General features: G+C 61.6%; 2 protein-coding genes across 3 annotated transcripts in view; one reads left to right on the top strand and one right to left on the bottom strand.

The window, feature by feature from the left end:
* The window catches only part of LOC126034654 (chromodomain-helicase-DNA-binding protein 3-like), a 34247-nt gene extending 20075 nt beyond the window's left edge, over positions 1-14172 (bottom strand). The window contains 19 exon segments of the mRNA XM_049792595.1: positions 148-321; positions 994-1115; positions 1559-1696; positions 2300-2500; positions 3375-3566; positions 3884-3983; positions 4721-4852; positions 6309-6523; positions 7539-7656; positions 7658-7734; positions 8302-8532; positions 9171-9349; positions 10192-10254; positions 10378-10513; positions 10738-10868; positions 11304-11542; positions 12100-12224; positions 12778-12966; positions 13919-14172. Coding sequence (XP_049648552.1) covers positions 148-321; positions 994-1115; positions 1559-1696; positions 2300-2500; positions 3375-3566; positions 3884-3983; positions 4721-4852; positions 6309-6523; positions 7539-7656; positions 7658-7734; positions 8302-8532; positions 9171-9349; positions 10192-10254; positions 10378-10513; positions 10738-10868; positions 11304-11542; positions 12100-12224; positions 12778-12966; positions 13919-14074 — 2918 coding nt within the window. The 5' untranslated portion in view covers positions 14075-14172.
* LOC126034664 (voltage-gated potassium channel subunit beta-2-like) overlaps positions 1-21303 on the top strand; it is a 98673-nt gene that overhangs the window by 39102 nt on the left and 38268 nt on the right. The window contains exon 8 of one of the 2 annotated variants that reach the window (XM_049792619.1): positions 21066-21079. The exons of the other annotated variant lie outside the window; for it this stretch is intronic. The gene's annotated coding sequence lies outside the window, so the exon portion shown is untranslated. Of the gene's footprint in view, positions 1-21065; positions 21080-21303 lie in introns of those variants that run through there. 2 annotated transcript variants of the gene reach the window in all.

The following is a 21303-nucleotide window of genomic DNA, read 5'->3' on the forward strand; positions in this document are numbered from 1 at the left end:
CCCCGGAGTAAGTCGGCACGGTACTGAGCTCCACCGACACCGACTCCAATGGACCCCAGTGCCCGGGTGCACCCTTTTCCCACAGATCCAGGTGTCCGGGTGCTTCCCATCCCACCCCATCCCGAGGGACCCGGGCGTCTGACGTACTTCTGCATGGGGCTGAGCTCGACACGGACGATGAGCTCGGTCTTGGCCGGCATGTTCTTGAAGACATCGGCCTTGAGGCGCCGCAGCATGTGGGGACCCAGCAGGTCGTGGAGCTTCTTGATCTGGTCTTCCTTGGAGATGTCGGCAAACTCCTCCAAGAAACCCTCCAGGTTGCTGGGGAGGGGGGACAATGCGACATGGAGAGGGGCGCAGGGATACAGAGATGGGGACATAGATGGCCACTATGTTGGGAGAAACAGGGACAGCCAGGACATGGTGGAGTGAGGTGGCACGGGGACATGGGGATGGCCATGGCATGGGGCACAGTGGGGGACAGTTGTGACACAGAGTGACACAGGGATGGCCATAGGATGGGGGATGTGGGGACAGCTGTCACGTGGGGGGACAGCTATGACATGGGGAGATGCAGGGACAGCCATGATGTGGGGTGAAGGGGTATGGGGGCAGCAGTGACACGGGGGGACACAGCAATGGTTGTGACATGGAGGGACACAGGAATGGCTGTGGGACGGGACACATGGGGACAGGCATGACATGGGAGGGACAGAGAGAGAGGCAGGAACAGCAATGACATGGGGTGTGGGGACAGTTGTGACATGGGGGGACACGGGGACAGCCATGATGTGGTGGGGCACAGGGGCATAGGGACATGGGAATGGATGGAAGGGACCCCACGGGAGGGGAGGGGACACAGGGTGGGGGGACACAGGAGCCGCAGGGACACACCAGTGACAGAGCGATGCGGGTGGATGCAGGGGGGGACAGGGGGACCTCAGGGCAGGGGAGGGGACAGGAGGGGACACTGGGGGACACAAGGGGACATACTTGAAGCGCTCAGGAGTGAGGAAGTTGAGGAGGTGGAAGAGCTCCTCCAGGTTGTTCTGCAGCGGGGTCCCCGTCAGCAGCAGCTTGTGTTCGATCTTGTACCCATTCAGCACCCGAAAGAACTGGGGGGGGGGGGGGGGGCGTCACCCATGGACTCCAGCATCCGGGATTGACCCCCCCTTGATCCCACCCATGGACCCCAGCATCTGGGAGTGACACCCCACACACACCCCCAGGGCACCCACAGACCCCAGCATCTGGGAGCAACCCCTCTGACCCCCATCCAGGCACCCATGGACCCCAATGTCCAGGAGTGACCCCCAATGCCCCCCCCCAAGGCACCCATAGACCCTGGCACCTGGGAGCAACCCCCCCAGGGCACCCATGGACCCCAGGATCTGGGAGCAACCCCACCACCCCCAGGACCCCAGGATCCGGGAGCACCTCCCACCCTCCCAGGGCACCCACAGATCCTGATGTCCAGCAAACGTCACCCCCCAACAGCACCCAGAGGACCCAGGTATCTGGGTGCCCCCCCTCCCCAGGGACCCAGGCGTCCGGGCACCTTGGACTGGTTGTTTTTGAGGCGATGGGCCTCATCCACCACCAAGCAAGCCCAGCGGATGGAGCCCAGTGCCGCCTGGTCGATGGTGATCAGCTCGTAGGACGTCAGCAGCACATGGAACTTCACCTGCGCCTCCCGCTGCCACAGCCGTCAGCACCCATGGGTGTGTCCCCCACCCCGCCGGAGGACCCCCGCGGCTGGGGCACCCCGACCGACCCCCTGCACCATCACCACCCTGATCCCCCAGGACTCCGGTGGCCGGGGCACCCCAAGCCCCTGCACCTCCACCACCTTGACCCCCTGGGACCCCAGTATGAGGCTACCATGCCACCCCAACCCCCCAGGACCCCTGTGCCTGGGCTACTCCGACCCCCCAGCACCCTGACCCCCCCAGGACTCCCATGTCAGGCCACCCCAGCACCCTGACTTCCTGGGACCCCAATGTCCAGGTCACCCCAACCACCCCTCAGGGACCCAGGCATCCAGGCCACCCCCTGGTACCCTGATCCCCCTGGGACCCCTGTGTCTACATCACCCCCAGCACCCCAACACCCTAGAGACCCAGGTGCCTGGGTGCAGCCCCCACACCCTAAAAGGGACCCAGGCATCTGGGTGCAGCCCCCACACACCCTAAAAGGGACCCAGGCGTCCGGGTGCAGCCCCCTCACCCCCAAAGGGACCCAGGCATCGGGGTGCAGCCCCCCCCACCCGCCGCCGAGGGGACCCCAGCACCCAGCTCACCTTCATCTTGAAGGCCTTCTTGCCCCCCTTCATGGCATTGTCATCGAAGGAGAACTCGTTCTCACGGATGATAGCCCGGCTGTCCTTGTCCCCGGTGTAGGTGACGACGTAGAAGGCGGGGGCCCACATCTGGAACTCCCGCTCCCAGTTGATGATGGTGGAGAGCGGGGCGCTGACGAGGAACGGGCCCTTGGTGTGGCCCTGGGGGACAGCGCGTCACACGGGGACACGGGGACGGGGCCCTTGGGGGACGTGGGGACAGTGTGACACAGGGGGATGGGGGGGGCGGTGTGGGACAGGGTCCTTGGGGGACATGGGGACGGTGTGGCACATGGGGACAGCATGGAAGGGGGCCTTGGAGGACGTGGGGACAGTGTGGGGTGGTTGTAGGGGTATGAAAATGTCTCCGGTGGCAGTAAAGACCCCAGGGATGCCCATGGGGACACGGGCAGGGACACGGTGACACCCCAGGTTGGCTGATGCCAGCAGCGAGTGATGCCAGAGGCCACGTGGGTGACACTGAGGCCAGGCAGGTAACACCAGCATCAGGCAGGTGACACCAGGGGCCAGGCGGGTGACACTGAGGGCCAAAGGGGAGACCAGGGCCAGACAGGTGACACCAGTGGCCAGGTGGGTGAAACCATGAAGCAGGTAGGTGACACCAGGAGCCAAGTGGGTGACACCAGGGACCAAGTGGGCAACACCAGAGCCAAATAGGAAACACCAAGGCCAGGTGGGTCACACCAGGACCAAGTGGGTGACACCAGGGACCAAGTGGGCAACACCAGAGCCAAATAGGAAACACCAAGGCCAGATGGCTGACACCAGGGCCAAGCGAGTGATACCAGGGGCCGGGCAGGTGATGCTGGGGGCCAAGAGGGAGACACCAAGGCCAGGTGGGTGACACCAGGGCCAAGCAAGTGTCACCAGGGACCAGGCAGGTGGCATTGGGGGCAAGGTGGGCGACACAGGGGCCAAAGGGGAGACACCAGGGCCAAGTAGGAAACACCAAGGCCAGGTGGATGACACCAGGACCAAACGAGTGACACCAGGGACCAGGCGAGAGCGACCTCACCTCCTTGTAGAGGGAGTAGAGGAATACGATGGTCTGGATGGTCTTGCCCAGCCCCATCTCGTCGGCCAGGATGGTGTCGGTACTCTGGGCCCAGGAGAAGCGCAGCCAGTTCAGCCCCTCCAGCTGGTAGAGGTGCAGGGTGCCGCCTGTCGCCGTGATGAACCGCGGCTGCGTCTCGTACTTCACCGTCGGCTGCCGGGGAGAGGGCGTCAGTGGGTGGCAGACCCAGGTATCTGGGTGTTCAACCCCCCTCCACGCACCCCAGGGGGTCACTGATGCTGTGAAGGTCCCAGGGGACCCAGGGTGGTCAACCCCCCACCAGGGCACTCAGGCACCCCAGGGGGCCACTGATGCCCCCAGGCATCTGGGGGACCCCAGGGATGACGGAGGGGATCCAGGCATCCAGAGGACTCAAGGGTCCGATGGGTGGGGTCCATAGGGGGGACCTAAGGGTGTGGTGGGGGGGACCTAAGTGTCTGGGTGGGACACCCAGGTGTCCGGGCACTCACGTCGTTGGTGGGGGAGTCAGGCGGTCCCTCCCCCGGCGTCTCCTTCTTCTTCTTTTTGTAGCGCCGGGGCTGGGCCGGGTCCTCCCCCATGAACACCTCCCTGGGGACATGGCGGGGGACAGAAGGACATGGGAGGGACAGGAAACAAGGGGGCCACAGGGACATGGGGACACACAGGGACACGGTGGGTGACAGGAGGAACAGGGACACCAGAGAAGACAGGGAGATGGGGGGTACACAGCGACAGGGAGGGACACCAGGAGGGATGGGGACATGGCAGGGGACACAGGGGGGGCACAGGGACATGGAGGGGACAGGAGACACATGCAGACATGAGGACACAGGGACACATGGCAGCATGAGGACATTGGGGGACTCATGGGGACACAGGAGCACATGGCCAGTAGGCATGTCCCCACGTCCTCCCTGTGTCCCCATGTCCCCGTGTCCCCATGTCCCCCCCATCCCCATATCCCCAGCCTCACCAGTGCTTCCTGTAGGCATGTCCCCATGTCCCCCCATATTCCCACATCCTCTTGTCCCCATGATCCTGACTGGTGCTTCCAGGAGGCATGTCCCCATGTCCCCATGAGTCCCCAGTCCCACCAGTGCTTCCAGCAAGCATGTCCCCATGCTCCCTCAATGTCCCCCCATGTCCCTGTATCCCTCACCAGTGCTTCCAGTAAGCATGTCCCCACAACCCTCACCAATGCTTCCAGTAGGCACGTCCCCGTGCTCCCCCCGTGTCCCCACATCCCTCACTGGTGCTTCCGGTAGGCATATTGCCATGTCCCCACACTGTCTCCCTGTCCCTTGCCGTGTCCCCATGTCCCTTACCGGTGCTTCCAGTAGGCCAGCTTGTGGAGGTCATAGTCGGGGATGGGCATCTCATCCTCCTCCCAGGTGGCCTGGTCGTAGGGCAGGTCCCGCCACTTCACCAGGTAGTGGTACTGCCCCTTCCGGTCCACGCTGCGTGGCACGCCGTCACGCCCCGCACCGGGCACCCGGGAGACACCCGGCACCGCGGGGAGCAACAGGCACCATGGGGGCACTGGGTGTCATGGGGACAACAGGCACCCAGGGGACACCAGGCATCATGGGGCCAAGGGGCACCACAGAGGCAAGAGGCACCCAGGGGACACTGGGTGTCGTGGGGACAACAGGCACCCAGGGGAAAATAGACGTCATGGGGGTAATGGGCATCACAGGGACAACAGACACCTGTGGAACACTGGGCGTCGTGGGGGCAACAGGCACCATGGGGACACTGGCCACCGCAGGGGCCATAGGCACCCAGGGGACAACAAGCACCCGGGGGACAATGGGCACCATGGGGGCAATGGGTGTTGTGGGGCCAACAGGCACCCAGGGGACACTGAACACTGCGGGGACAACGGGCACCTGGAGGACACCCAGCACCGCAGGGGACAACAGGCACTGTGCGGACACTGGATGTCGTGCCGACAACAGGCACCCAGGGGACAATGGACATCATGGGAGTAATGGGCATTGTGGGGACACCGGGCACCTGCAGGGACAATGGGCAGCCACAGGTGACAGCAGGCACCCACGGGGACACCGAACACCCCCAGGGACACAAAGCACCCACGGGTGACAGCAGGGACCCATGGAGACACTGGGCACCCATGGGGACAGAGGGACAGCCAGGACAATGCAGGCCCAGGCGGGGGTTGCCACGTGCCACCAGGCTGTGGGTGACAGCGGGGCACGTGGAAGGGTCACCCCAGTGACGAAGGGTCACCCGCTGTCACCGGCATCACCGGCTGCCAGCAGAGACACTGGGGACACCCCAGCACAGGGGTCACCCAGGGACGTGGGGTCATCTGGGGACAGGGACACACAGAGAGGACACGGGGTCACATGGGGACATGGGGTCACCTGGGGACAGGGACACATGGAGGGGACGTGGGGTCACTTGGAGACAGGGACACATGGACAGGACACAGGGTCACCTGGGGACACAGAGGGGACGTGGGGTCACTCGGACAGGGACACACTGACAGGACACGGGGTCACCTGGGGACAGGGACATACGGACAGGACACAGGGTCACTCGGGGAAAGGGACACACAGGACACGGGGTCACCTGGAGACAGGGACACATGGAGGTCATGGGGTCACTCGGGGACAGGGACACCCGGACAGGACACAGGGTCACCTGGGGACATTGCCCAACTGCTCCCAATATGGGAGGGCGGGCACCTGTGGGTGCTGGGGGTGTCCTTAGAAGACCCAAGTGTGCCCAGAGTGTCCCCACAGGTGCCAGCAGTGTCCCCAAACCCCACCCAGGCGCTCTCCTACCCCATGCTGATGCCACCCATCCCCTCCCAATTTGGGGGAGGGGGTGGCAAGGGACCCAGGGGATCCCATGGGCACCATGTAGCACCCATGGGTGCTACCCTACCTGTGGTTGATGATGCGATGCACCGTCATCCACTCAGGTTTGATGCCGTAGCGGTAGAAACGTTCCTCCATCCCCCCAAAAAGGGGGTCCCCCCCAGCCCCCCGTTTCTCGCTCTTGGGGTCGTCGTCCCCCGAGCCGTAGTCGAGGGGGGGTGGCTCGTCCATGTCGTTCTTGCGCTGGTAGTTGCGGTACATCACCAGGTGGAAGATCTCCAGCTGTGGGAGGGGAATAGGGGGACACACCCCCAAATTAATTGGGGGGGGGGGGCAACCCCCCCTGCTCCCCCCAGGGCTCCTGGAATGGGGGAGGTGTGAGGAATTGGGGTGCTGCTCCTCTCCCCCTGCCCTAGGGACAGGGGTGTCTTGGGGACCCGGGGGGAGCACTGCACAGCACAGCGCCCCTGAAGTGGGGATGGTGGGGGGTCCCCAAGATTGGGGATCCCCCCTCCAAGGCTGGGGATATCGGGGTGTCCCAAATATTGGGGACCCTGCCAGCTGGGGATATCAGCATGTCCCCAAGCCCAAAGACTCTCCCAGCCCCCCCCCCCCCCAGGATGGCTGTTTTGGGGTGTCAGCAGCTCCAGGCCCCCCAGTTGGGGATATCAGAGTGTCCCCAAGCCCAGGGACCCTCCCAGACCCCCCCCAGCCCCAGGTATTTTGAGGTGTCACCAGCCCCAGGCCCTCCAGCTGGGGATACTGGGATGTCCCCAGTGCTGGGGAACCCCTCACATCCCCCCAGCTAGGTATATCAGGGTGTCACCAGCCCCAGGCCCCCCCAGCTGGGGATTTTGGGGTGTCACTAGCTCCAGGCCCCCCCAGCTGGGGATACTGGTGTGTCCCCAGTCCTGCGGAACCCTCCAGGTCCCCTCAGCTGGGGATACTACGGTGCTCCCAAGACTGGGAACCCCAGTATCAGGACCCCCAAGCTGAATATATCAAGGCACTCCAATATCGTGCCCCTCCCCCCCCCAAGGGGGTATACAGGGGTCCCCCCAGTATGGCCATCCCCCCCCCCCGCAAGCTGGGTGTATCAGGGCACCCAGTATGGGCCCCTCCTTGAGGGAGGTGTATCAGGGTGTCCCCAGTCTCAAGTCCCCCATACACTGGAGCCCCCCCTCACACATCAGATCCCCCCAACCCGGGTATATCAAGCCATCCCAATATCAGGGGGTAGATGAGAGTGCCCCCCCAAGGTTTGAAGGGGGGGGTGTACACGTGGGGCCCCCCATACCTGCAGCTCCTTGATCCAGGAGCAGTGCCAGTAGGAGAGCCCGACCCACTTGACGAAGAACTCGCGCTCGGAACGACCCTGCAACGCTTGGGGGGGCCCCTCGGGGGGGGGCCCCGGGGGGGGCGGCCACAGGGGGGGGCGGCTCCCCCCATCGCCAGTACAGGATCTTCTGTACTCGCCCCTTCAGCACCGGGCACTGCGGGGATAAAGGGGGGACAGCGGGGTTGGGGACAGGGGGGTCACGGGGATGGCCACGTGGTCATGTGATGTGTTGTGTGTCACCCCCCCCAAAAAACATCCAGAGCACACCGGGGGGGGGGGCAGGTCCCCAGTCCAAGGGGTGGCTGTCCCCATTCTGTCCCCAAGGGGTGGCTGCAGCGTCCCTGTGCTGGTCCCATTGCCGTGGTTGTTCTCGTCCCTGTCCCTATCAGTTCCTGTCCCTGTCCCCATCAGGTCCTGTTTCTGTCCCCAGCATTGAACCATCTCTGTCCCCATCTCCATCCTGTCCCTGTCCCCATCCCCATCCTGTCCCTGTCCCCCACCTTGAACCATCTCTGTCCCCGTCCTTATCCTGTCCCTGTCCCCAAACTTAAGCCAACCCTGTCCCCATCCTCACGCTGTCCCCACACCCATCCCTGTCCTGACCCCACCAGGTCCCTGTCCCGTCCCTGTCCCCATCCCTGCCCCATCCCCACCAGGTCGTCCCCCCACCTCCTCCCTCCCCACCCCACCCCTGTCCCCACTCTCCCCCGTGTCCCCGTACCGTGCAGCGGGGACAGAGCCACTCGCCGTTGGGGACCTCGGGCAGGGGGGGGTTGAGGCAGTGGATGTGGTAGGAGGAGACGCAGGCATCGCAGCAGAGCAGCTCCCCGCCGTCCTTGCACACCCGGCAGTACTCCATGTGGTCGTCCTCCTCCTCCTTCTCCCCTTCCTCCTCCTCCTCTTCCTCCTCTTCCTCCTCCTCCTTTGCTTCCCACTGCACCCCCTCCTTCTCCTGAGTAACACCAGGCATCAGGCACCCCAAACCTCCTGGGGATGGCCCCAAAACAGCACCCAGGGACACCCAAATCTCCTGGGGACACCTTAAGGGACACCCAACCTCCTGGGGATGTCCCCCAGGACACCCAAACCTCCTGGGGACACCCAACCTCCTGGAGACGTCCCCCAGGGAACATCGAAACCTCCTGAGAACATGCCCAGGGACACCCAAATCCCCTGGAGACACACCCAAAACCACCCTAGGGACACCCTGAGGGACCCCCAAAGCCCTCTACCAGGGACCTCCACTACAGACACCTAAATTCCCCCAGGGACCCCCCCTGCCCAGGGACCCTCTAAACCCCTGTAGGATCCCTCCAGGGACCTCCCAAACTCCCTGAGGATCCCCTTAGGGACACCCATTCATCCCCCAGGATCCTCCTAGTGACCCCCAAAACCCCCCAGGGACCCCAAACTGCACCCATGATCCCCTTACAGACCTCCAAACTGCCCCAAGGACCCCTAAAGCACCCCAGGGATCCCTAAAATGCTGCCAGGGACAGCTAAATCCTTCCCAGGGACCCCCAACCCCCCCCGAATCTCCCCTAGTGACCCTCCCAAGCCCCCACCCCGTCCCCCTGTCCCGCAGCTCACGCAGTGGGGGCAGCTCCAGCGTCCCTCGGGTGCGCGGTCAAGCTCGGGATCGAGGCAGACGAGGTGGTAGGCGCGGGGACAGGTGTCGCAGAGGATGATCTCCCCGCCCTGCTGGCACACCTCGCAGTAGTCCTGGTGGTCCGTCTCGTAGCCGTCCCCCTCCTCCTCCGGCCCTGGCCCTGCGGGGATGCCACGCACCGCCCGCTGCCACCCGGATTGATGGGGGGGACGACAGGGGAGCGCCGGGGACAGGGGGATGGGGACGTGGGGGCACTGGGGATGGGGGCTGAGGGACACTGGGGGCACCCAGAGACGGGGGTGCAGGGGCACTAGGGATGGGGGGCACTGGGGATGGTGACATGGGGGTGCTGGGGATAGGGGCACTGGATAAGGACACGGGGAATGGGGGTGCTGGGGGACAGAGGCATGGAGATACCAGGGGACAGGGACACTGGGCACACCCAGGGACAGGGGCACTGAGGATGGGGATGTGGGGACATTGGGAACAGGGGTGCTGGGGGACAGGGACATGAGGGCACTGGGAACAGGGGCATAGGGAGATGGGGACACGGGGGAAGGGGACATGGTGGCACTGGGGATAGGGGTGCTGGGGACACTACGGATAGGGCACTGAGGGACAGGGGCACTGGGACACCAGGGAGATGGGGACACTGGGGACACCAGGGGCACTGGGTGGATGGGAGCACTGGGACACAGGGATGTGGTCGCACCAGGCACGTGGGCACTGGAGACACCAGTACACCAGGGGACAGGGACATGGGGACACTGGGATATCTGGAGATAGGGACAGTGGGGACACCAAATGCCCAGGAGAGACGGTGGGGACAGGGAGAGGGACATGGGGACACCGCTACACCCCTTGGAAGAAGCCAGGGGCTGGGGACCCCCCGGACGCCACCACCGACACGGGGAAGGGACCGAGGACCCCGCTCAGGGGGACATCACAGGCTTGGGGACCCCGGGTGACAACATGGGGACAGCGGGGAGTGGGGTGTCTCACCGTGCGCGGGCGCCGCACCCGTCCCCACGGGGCCGCGCTCCCGGCTGAGGCCGGCGCAGGGGGCTGCAAGGAAAGAGGTTGGGGGGGACGGGACGGGACGGGGGTGTCACCCGGCGTCCCCGCCTTGGGGTCTGGGGTGGGGGTGGTGGTGGCACCCGGGGACCGGTGACACTTGGGGACACTCACCCTTCTTCTTCTTGCGGCCGGGACGTCCTCGCTTGAGCTTCTTGAGGCGGGTGGTGGGGTCAGGGCGGGTGGTTGCACCCAGCACCCCGGGGCTCTCGGCGTCCGACTCCTCCTCCGCCTCCCCCGCGTCCTCGCTCTGCCCAGGGACAGCAAGTGACACCGGGGACAGCGGGTGGCATCGGGGGACAAGGGGATACAGGGGACAAGGGGACCGGGAGACCAGGGGGTGAGTGGCACAGGGAGACACGGGGCCGTAGGGATGGGTGCCACCGCTTGGGGACATTGGGGGACAGGAGGGGACCCAGGTGTCCAGGCACAAGCCCCCCCACCCCGTAGGGGACCCAGGCTTCTGGGTCCTACCGAGCTGCTCTTCTTGCGCTTGCCACCCAGGACACCCAGTTTGATTTTCAGTGGCGCCATCTTTCTCCCCTTCATCTTCCTCTTCAGCTCTGGCACCCGCGGGCTCTTGCTGCGTTTCTTGTGGCCAGGACCTGTGGGGTGACCTGGGTGTTTGGGGTGGGGGGGACACACCCCAAATTCCCCCAGCATCTTCCTAGGGACCCCCAAACCCCCTAGGGAATGCCCCAACACATCCCAGTGACCCCCAAACTGGCCCCCAGATCCCCCTACAGACCCCCCGCCCCCAAAAGGATCCCTAAACCCTCCCCAGGGACCTCCAAAGCCCCCCAGGATCACCCTAGGGACTCCCCAAACTCCCCCAGGGACCCTCGACCCATGAGGACCCAGGGATCTGAGCACCCCTTCCCCAAGCCAGGCAAGGACCCAGGCATCCAGGTACCCCCTCCCCAAATCAGGTGAGGACCCAGGCATTCGGTGGGGGGACACCCAGGTGTCCGGGAAGGGACCCAGGCATCCCCCTCCCCAAACCCCATGAGGGCCCAGGTGTTTGGGGGACACACACCCACCTTTGCCTTCCTTGGTCTTGGCCTTGCGCAGAGGTGGGGGGGGGGCCTCAGGGGCCACGGCGGCCACGGCTGCAGACACTTGCTCAGCCACGGCGGCGGCGGCGGCGGCGGCGGCGGCAGCCACGGCAGCGGCGGAGCCTTTGAAGGGGTTGTTGGCGCTGAATTCCCGCCACTTGGCCCCCAGGATGGTCATCATCTTCGACATGGGAATTTTGGGGTTCTTCTTGGCGATCAGGGGCCTGATGCGGGGGGAGGGAGGGAGGGAGGTGGGCTGGGAACCCGGGCACCCAGGGCACCCAGGTGACCAGGGGGGCACCCAGGGTCCACTGACGCTCCCCACAGCCCTCTTTCACCCCGAGGTGTCCTAATGGCCCCCCAGCACCCCGAGGTGCCCCCCAAGATGTCTCCATAGTCCCCCAGGACCCCAAGGTACCCCTGTGCCCACCCCAGCCCTCTGATGCTTCCCCCCAACACCCTGAGGACACCCCCAAGCACTCCAAGCTGCCCTAAAATCATCCCCACAAGCACCCTGAAGTGTCCCCCAGCACCCAGAGGGACCCTCCAGGACCTCGAGGTGTCCCTGTAGTCCCGCAAGACCCTGAGGAGCCCCTGGCACCCAGAGGGACAACCCCCCAGGATGCTGGCATGGCCCACAGCACCCCAGGGTGCCCCACCATCCCCCTGAAGTGTCCCCCAGCACCTTGAGAAGACCTAAAAGAACCCCCACCAGCACCCTGAAGTGTCCCCCAGCACCCAGAGGGACCCTCCAGGTCCCTGAGGTGCCCCCCAGCCTCACCTCATGAACTGGCTGAAGGCCTTGTAGTTGGTGAGGGTATGATAGTCCTCCTCAGTGAAGACATGGTCCACATCCTCCAGCCCCCAGGCCCCCAGCAACTGTGCCGAGGACTTCTGCTCCACCGCCTGCACCAGGAAGGGGGGACACACAGGAAAACACAGCCAGGCAGTGGGGGGACAGAGACCAACACCAGGACATGGAGAGGGGGACAAGAAACACACCGGAATAGGGACAGAGAGAAGGAGGAGACATGTCACCTGTCAGGTCCCCCGCAGGCCCCAAGACGGGATGCCCACGAGGACCCACATGGGCAACAGGACCCCACACAGGCACCCACACAGGTGTCAGGACCCTCAAGGGCACCCATATGGGTGACAGGGACCCCATGGACACCCACATGGCAATGGGACCCCCCACGGGTTGTTCCCCACACAGTGACAGGACCCCCACGAGGACCCCCACGGGTGTTGCGACCCCCATGGGCACCAACACAGGTGACAGGACCCTCCATGGATCCCCACATGGAAGACAGGACCCCCATGGGCCCCAACACAGGGATGGGACCCTCACGGGCACCCACATGGCGACAGGATCCACATAGGGCAGGACTGTGCGCCCAGCTGCTCCCCCGCAACCCACTGAGTACCCCCCCACTCACTGGGTGCCTCCTGGCCATACCTTCACCTTCTGCCCCCCCTCCTCATCGGCCTTTTTCCGTCTTTTTGTTTTCTTCTCCTTCTTCTCGCGGTGCTTCCGCCGCCGTTTCCTGGCCGCCCCCCCAGAGTCGCTGCCGCCGCTCTCCGACTTCTCCCGGTACTCTTCCCGCTGGTATTCCTCCCGCTCCGACTCCAGCTCATCTTCGCTCACCTGAAACCACCAGCCAGTGCTTGTCCTTGCTGCCCATCACCCCTCTGCAGGGCCCATCAGCCACCCCGAGACCCCCGTCAGCTGCCCCAGGACCCCGTCTGTTGCCCCCAACCCCATCAGCTGCCCCAAGACCCCGTCACCTAACCCTGTCACCCATCCCCAGACCCCGTCAACCGACACCAGACACCGTCACCCATCCCCAGATGCCATCAGCCATCCCCAGGGCCCATCACCCCTCTCCAGGGCCTGTCAGCCACCCTGACACCCCCATCAGCTGCCCCAAGACCCTGACGGTTGCCCCCAGACCCTGTTGTTGTCCCCAGACCCTGTCAGCCACCCTGAGACCCTGTCCGTGATGCTGAGAGTCTGCCATGCATCCATCCCCAGGCCCCGTCACCCATTCCCAGACCCCGTCAGGTGCCTTGAGACCCCATCAGCCACCCCGACACCCCATCCATCATCCCCAAACCTTGTCCATCAAGCCCAGACCCTGTCAGCCACCCTGAGACCTCCAACAGCTGCTGCGAGACCCCACCAGTTGTCCCCAAGAGTCTGTCACCCACCCCCAGACCCTGTCACCCACCCCGAGACCTCCATCCATCGTCCCCAGACCCCGTCCTCCATCCCCAGATCTCATACGTCAACCCGAGATCCTGTTAGCCAACCCAAAAGCCCCATAAACTGCCTTGAGACCCCAACAGGCACCCTGAGAGTCTGTCAGCCATCCCCAGACCCCATCCATCACTCCCAGACCCCGTCAGCTGTCCCCAGCCACCATCAGCCACCCCGAGAGCCTGTCACCCGTCCCCAGACCCCATCCATCATATCCAGACCCCATAAGCCAATCTAAGACTCTTGTCACCTGTCCCCAGACCCCATCACCCATGCCAGACCCCATCAGCCGCGCCAGGAGGACCCAGGCATTCAGGCAGGGCGTGCCAGGGGAACTTACCAGTTTTTTCCGTTTCCGTGGTTTTCCAGGTTTATTTTCCTTCTGCTTCCGGGGACCCCGTTTCTTCTTCTTCACCCCCAGGGCCCCCTCCAGGCCCCGCAGCAGCTCGTCATCACCGTCTGCAGGGACACGGCAGCCTGAGCCACGGGGACACATGCTGGCGGCGGACAGGGACGGGTGGCTGTGCGAGGTCCCCTCCGCGGCCGCTCGGACGGTGACATGCAGGAAGATAGGTGATGGGGACAGTCAGCTGCGCCAAGGTCCCCTCTGTGGCCACCAGGACAGTGACACACAGTAAGACAGGTGACAGGGACATGTGGCCAAAAGGAGGCCTCCTCCGTGGCCACCAACCCACTGACACCCACAGAGGCGGGTGATGGGGACAGGTGGCCATGCTAAGGTCCCCTCTGTGGCCACCATGGTTGTGACATGCAGCAAGACAGGTAACAGGGACAAGCACCCACACTGAAGTCCCCTCCACAGCCGCCGGGACTGTGACACACACAGAGACAGCTGATGGGGACAGGCAGCCACACTGAGGTCCCCTCTGATGCCACCAACACACTGACACGCACCGAGACAGGTGACAGGGAACCACGCCGACGTTCCCTATGCGGCCACCAGGATGGTGACACGCAGCAAGATGTGCGACAGGGACAGGTGGCCACACTGAGGTCACCTCCATGACCACTGCCATGGTGACCCACATGAAGATGGGTGACGGCCACAGGTGGCCACAGTGAGGTCTCCTCTGTGGCCACCAACCCACTGACAGACACAGAAGTGGGTAACAGCCACAGGTGGCCACACTGAGGTCCCTGGGATGGTGACACATGGGAAGGTGGGTGACGGGGACAGTCAGCTGCACCGAGGTCCCCTCCGTGGCTTGCTGACATGCGGTGAGGCAGGTGAGAGGGACAGGCGGCCACACTGAGGTCCCCTCTGAGGCCACCAGACCGCTGACACACACGGAGGCGGATGACGGGGACAGGCAGTCACGTCGAGGTCCCCCCCCGGGTCACGCACACAGGAAGACAAGTGACAGCCACAGGCAGCCACACTGAGGCCCCCTCTGTGGCCACCAACCCACTGACACACACACAAACAAGTGACAGGGACAGGCAACCACGCTGAGGTCACCTCCATGGCCACCGGCTCACTGAGATGTGGTGAGGTGGGTGACAAGGACAGGTGGCCACACCGAGGTCTCCTCTGCGACCACCGGTGCACTGACAGACACATGAAGACGGGTGACAGCCACAGGCGGCCATACTGAGGTCCCTTCCACGGCCACCAGCTCACTGACATGCGGTGAGGCAGGTGACGGGGACAGGCGACTACACTGAGGTGCCCTCTGCAGCCACTGGCATGGCGACACGCAGCTAGTCGGGTGACGGGGACAGGCAACTACGCTGAGGTCCCCTCCACGACCACCAGTCTGCTGACAGACACAGAGGTGGGTGATGGCCACAGGTGGCCACGCTGAGGTCCCCAAGATGGTGACACACACGGAAGGCGGGTGATGGGGACAGCGGACTGTGCTGAGCATCCCTCCACGGCCACTGGCTTGCTGACACGTGCTGAGGCGGGTGACAGGGACATGCGGCCACGCCAAAGTCCCTTCTGTGGCCACCAGCACAGTGTCACACACGGAGGTGGGTGACGGGGACAGGCCACCAGGCTGAGGTCTCCTCCGTGGCCACCAGCCCACTGACACACCCGGAGGCGGGGGACGGGGGGCCACACTCGGGTCCCCTCTGCGGCCAGCGGGTGACAAGGCCGCACCAGCACTCGCCTTCCCCTGGCGGAAACGAGCCCAAAAATCGGCCTCCCAAAAACTCAGCACCGCCATTACCTTTTTACCCTGGTTTTTGACCCAAAACCAACTGACCTTTGGTTGGGCCTTTGAAGCAGAAACATTTTGGGGAAAAACTCAACTTTTGGGGCAAAACTCAAGGATAACAAAACCAGCAGCCACAGCCTGAGGCCCCTCCACCAACAGTACTGGCAACACCCGCTCACGCCATGAAAAAAAGGTAAAAAAACATCAGAAATGGGATTTGGGGGCATTTCCCCAAAGCCTGTTTTCCATCGTATTTTGGGGTGAAATTACAGGATTTTGGGGGATATTTGGGGTAATTCCGTGGTGTTTTACCCCACTGGAAGTTCAACACCAACCCGCCAAGCAGATTCCTAAGGCTCCATGGCTGGCATGCCCAATGCTGGAGCATCGTTAACGCTAAATTAATTAGCTGCGCAGGCGCCATACCCTAAAATCCTCCTGGAAATGCCCTGCGGCGGGGGGGGGGGTGGTTACCCCCAAAACGAGGCCCCCAACCGCAGGCACAACCCCCTGGGTTGTTTCTTCCCATCTTCCCATGAGCAAGAGCCCTTTTTTCCTCCTTTTTTTCCCTAAAAAGCATCGAGGGATCAACTGCTCAGCACAATAGCTCCACTCCGGCTGATGGTCCCCAACCAACCACCGGTAGAGGATTTCCCAGCTGCTCACCCCAGGGGACACCGGTGTCACCGTGACAGTGACCAACCACGGGCAGAGGATTCCCCAACCACTCACCCGGGGGATGCCGGTGTCAGTGTGACAGTGACCAACCGCCGGCAGCGGTGGATTCCCCCCTCTTTGACCCTAAAAGCGATCAACGGCTCGGCACAATCGCTCCACTCTGGCTGACAGTCCCCAACCGCTGGCAGAGGATTTCCTAACCGCTCACCCGGGGGGGACGCCGGTGTCACCGTGACGGTGACCAACCGCCAGCAGAGGATTTCCCAACCTCTTGGCCGAGGGCCACCGGCATCCCCATGACGGGGGCCACCGAGAATCCCCGAGGACCGTCCCCGGGGCGGTGACACCTACATCCGTGTCATGGCCTTGGCTGTCCCCAGTGTTTTTGGCAACCGGTCGGGGTGAAGCCCGGGAGAGGTGTCACATCTGCCCGGCGGCTCTTGCAACAAGCTGGCACGTCCTCAGCCTGGCGTGTGTGTGTGTCCCCCACCGACGTCACCCGTCCGCCCCCATAAATCACAACCGGCGCTCGCTGACAGGTCCCAGCCGACCGCCGGCGGTCAGGGATGAAGCTCACCGCCGCCGCTGCCGCCGGGGAGGGAAGCCCCGGTGTCCCCGAGCCGCGAAGGGAAGGCGGGGAAGGGGGGGTCTGCGAGGGTGACGGCGGGTGCCAAGTTTGGCGTGGGGAGAGGAAGCAACACCCGGCGCCGCCGGGGTCACATTCCTGCCTAATCCCTTGGCACCGCCGGCCAGCCTGCTGCCAGACCGCTGCCGGCAGGGTCCAGGGACAGGCAACGCTGCCGGGACCACCCGGATAATGCCAACCCCCCCCGCTCTGGGCGTGCAGGGCCGGGGCGGGGGGGGGTGATGCCAGAAAATGGTAACAGGGGACAAAAAAAAAAAAAAAAAAAAAAAAAAAAAAAGCACTCAAAAAACCACCCCCACCCCCCCTTTTTCTTTTCCTGCTGCTTTTTTCCGGGCCAGGCTGGATCCTGCCCTCCCTCTTCCCCCTCCACCAATTTCCCCCCCCACCACGTTGTTCCCCCCGCTCCTCGCCCACCGTCACCTTCGGGTGCTCCCCGCAGGACACAGCAGCTCGCCGGGACGGGGCTCAGCCCCACCAGGCCTGATCCTGCCATTTTGGGGGGTGTTTCCCCCCTCAACACCTCTTCTTCCCCCCCCCATCCCATTCCTGCCCGCCCCCCCCCAAGACCAGCAGACATGCGCGGGGAGCCGGGGCGCGTTGGCAAACCATCAACGAGAATTTTCCACACACGTGACGTTCCCACTCCCCGCACCTCGAGAAAAAAAAAAAACGTAGACACCCGGACGGGGAGGGGGGGTGGGTGATGGAGGGGGGGGAAAGGCGCACACCCGCTCGCTGCCTGCGCCGGCAGGCAGCTGCCAGACACAAAGCACCCCCCCCCCCCCAACCTCAGGCGGCCACGGCGGCAAACAGGCGCGAGAAAAAGACGGGGAAAAAAAAAAAAAAAAAAAAAGAAGAAAATTAATGAAAATTAACAGCGAGCGTGCAGAAAGGGGAAAAAGGTGAAAAAAATGGGAAAAAGGGGAAAAAAAGGGAAAAATCAAGAGGGGAGTGATTCTGCAAGAGGGGAGGAAAGAGTTTGAACAAAGAAAGAGGTGAGGCATCCTCAAAAATGGGGGGAAAAAAGGGAAAAAATAAGGCAAACGGGGCACCGAGGCACCAGTTTTTCCCACAGTGGAAAAAAATGGCCAGTTTGGCTCTTCTTGGGGGGTTTTACCCCGTTTTCTGGCTGGCCCCGGTGTTGGGGCAGCTGGCCGGGCCTTTGGTCCACAACTTGGTGACACAGTGGAAAAAAAGCCCTCAACTTTTTGCCTGGATTTTGGCTTTTTTGGTTTTTTTTTAAATGAAAATTTGTCGGTGTGGGTGCTCCCCCCGCTCCCGGCACTCAAACCGCCGCCGCGTCCCTGGTCGACGCCATTGTTCTCAGCCGGGACGGGCTGGAAATGGCAAAAATAGGGAAAAAAAAGGAAAAAATAATAAAAAACCCCAACAAAAACCCAACAAGTTTCAGCTGCGGAGGAGGGGGAGGGGGTCAGCTTCCTGCTGGGGAAGTGGGGAAAAAGTGTTTTTTCACCTCAAATCCGGGGAACCCCGAGTGCCCAGCTCGCTGTCCGGAGGGGGACGGACAGCTGGCCTCCCGCTGCTCCTGCTCCGGGGAGAAACGTTAAAAATGTGCAATACTGCTGTTCTGGGGAGAGAAAGGTTAAGAAAAATAGCTATTATTGGTGCTACGGGTAGGAGAAATTTTAAAAAATGGATATTAGGGCTGTTCTGGACAGAGAAAAGTTTAAAAAAAACCCAGGTATCAGGGTTGTTCTGGGGAGAAAAAAAGTTTAAAAAAGTGAATTTAGGGGCTGATTCGGGGATGTCCGTGCAGCCCCACATGGAGTATTTGCAGGATTGGGGCTGCAGAGGGAAAAAATAATTAAAGAATTGCCAAAAAAGCCAAGAAAAAGCCAAAGGAAACGGCCAGGGAAGCAGCAGCAGCTTGGGGAGGCTGTACTGGAAAGTCAGATTTGCCCGTTTCAAAGCAGGTTTGGGGGGGGAAAGAAGTAGGGCTAAAATCCAAATTTACCCATTTCTGAGTTTTTCCAGAAAAGAAGGAACTCTAAAATCTGAATTTACCCATTCCTGAGCATTCTGGAGAGATCGAAAATCCAAATCTCCCCATTTATGAACATTCGGGGGGGGAAGAGGGGGGGGAGAAGGGGGGGGTCTCTCAAATCCAAATTTACCTATTTCTGAGCATTTTGGAACAAAGAAAGAAAGGGTTCTAAATTCCAAATTTACCCATTTCTGAGCTTTTCTGGAAAAAAAGAAGGGTTCTAAAATCCACATTTGCCCATTTCTGAGCAAATGGGGCGTTCTAAAATCCAGATCTCCCACTTTCTGAGGGTTCTCGGGGGCGGGGGGAAAGGGAGGGGGTCTCAAATCCAAATTTACCTATTTCTGAGCATTTTGGGACAAAGAGAGGGTTCTAAATTCCAAATTTACCCATTTCTGAGGGTTTGGGAGAGTTCTAAAATCCAAATCTCCCCATTTTTGAGCATTCTGGGGCAGGGGGGGAAGGGGGGCTCTAAAATCCAAATTTACCTCTTTCTGAGGATTTTGGGGAGCTCCAAAATCCACATTTACCCATTTCTGAGCACTGTTGGGGGAAAAAAAGGGGAGGGGGGCTAAAATCCAAACTTATTCATTTCTAAGCTATTCCAGAAAAAGAAGGGCTTCTAAAATCCAAATTTACCCGTTTCTGAGCTTTTCTGGAAAAGAGGGAGTTCTAAATTCCGAATTTACCCTTTCTGAGCATTCGGGGGGGAGGAAGAGGGGGGTCTCAAATCCAAATTTACCTCTTTCTGAGCATTTTGGGGACAAAGAGAGGTTCTGAAATCCAAATTTACCCATTTCTAAGCTTTTCTGGAAAAAGAAGGAGTTTTAAGATCCAAATTTGCCCATTTCTGAGCATTTCTGGGAGCTCTAAAATACGCATTTACCCATTTCTGAGCATTGTTAGGGAAAAAAGGGAGGTCTAAAATCCAAATTTACTCATTTCTAAGCTTTTCCAGAAAAAGAAGAGCTTCTAAAACCCAAATTTACCCATTCCTGAGTGTTTTCAAAATGAGCTTTAAAAAAATCAAAGCTGCTTTTTTAATCCGACTGGCCACTTTGGGCTCCAAGACGCCTTTCCCCCCCCCCACTGCTGTAGGCCAAACCAGAAGAAGCAAAAAAATCATATCCAGAAAGGAAAAACACTTCCCATTTTGCACAGAAACAGTCAATTTCAGGTCCCCACCTCAGGCAAAACCGCCAGAAAAGGTGACTGCAATTCCAAACCGTCCTCGCGCTGGCAAATCCAGGTGTTGGGGACCCGCCTGGGTACCCGAGCTGAAGAAAATGGGCGTTTTTTGCGCTAAATCCTCATACACACACACACACACCCGTTTCTCACATTTTTTAACACCCGCACATGGCCCTGAGGGAGGAAATCTCAGCTGAAGCAGTGGCACGCACCCGAACGGGGCGAGTTTGGAGGGTGCAAACCTGCTCCAAAACTACCAGCGGTGCCAAAATTTTGGGTGAAGGCACAGCCGAGCTGCCAACACCGAGGACTGCAGTTTGAGAAACACAAGAAACTACAATAAAACACAATAAAACACAATACAACACAATAAAAGACAATAAAAGGGTCCCTTCGGGCCCAGGATAAGCCAGCACTGGGATGTCAATGGCTCCTGGGGACTTTGGGTCCATCCTGGAGGGGGTTTTGCACGGTGACATCCGTGACTCCCGAGACCATCGGCACCCAACCACCCCCATCAAGGGGTGCAACAACCGCTCCGGGTCCTGTCAGGCACACAAGAGCCCCCATCGCCCCCCACCATGGGGTGCAACAGCCATCCTAGATCCTGTCAGGCGCCCAACACCCATCATCCTTCAGCGCGGGGCGCAACAACCAACCTGGGTCCTGCCGAGCACCCAACAGCACCCATCGCCCCACACCATGGAGCGCAACAGCCATCCTGGATCCTGTCAGGTGCACAACAGCACCCATCACCCCACAACTGCCTGGGTGCAACAACCGCCCTGGGTGCCGTCAAGGCATGCAACAGCACCTATGACCCTTCACCATGGGGTGCAACAACCAACTTGGGTCCTGCCAGGCACTCAACAGCCCCCCTTGCCCCACAACTGCCTGGATTGCTCTCAGGCACCCAACAGCTCCCGTCACAACACACCACGGGGTGCAACAGCCACCCAACTGCCCCCACCCCAACACACCACGGGGTGCAACAACAATCTTTGGTCCTGTCAGGCACAAAA

This window comes from Accipiter gentilis, chromosome 35 (assembly GCF_929443795.1).
Source record: "Accipiter gentilis chromosome 35, bAccGen1.1, whole genome shotgun sequence".
NCBI classification, from domain to species: domain Eukaryota; kingdom Metazoa; phylum Chordata; class Aves; order Accipitriformes; family Accipitridae; genus Astur; species Astur gentilis.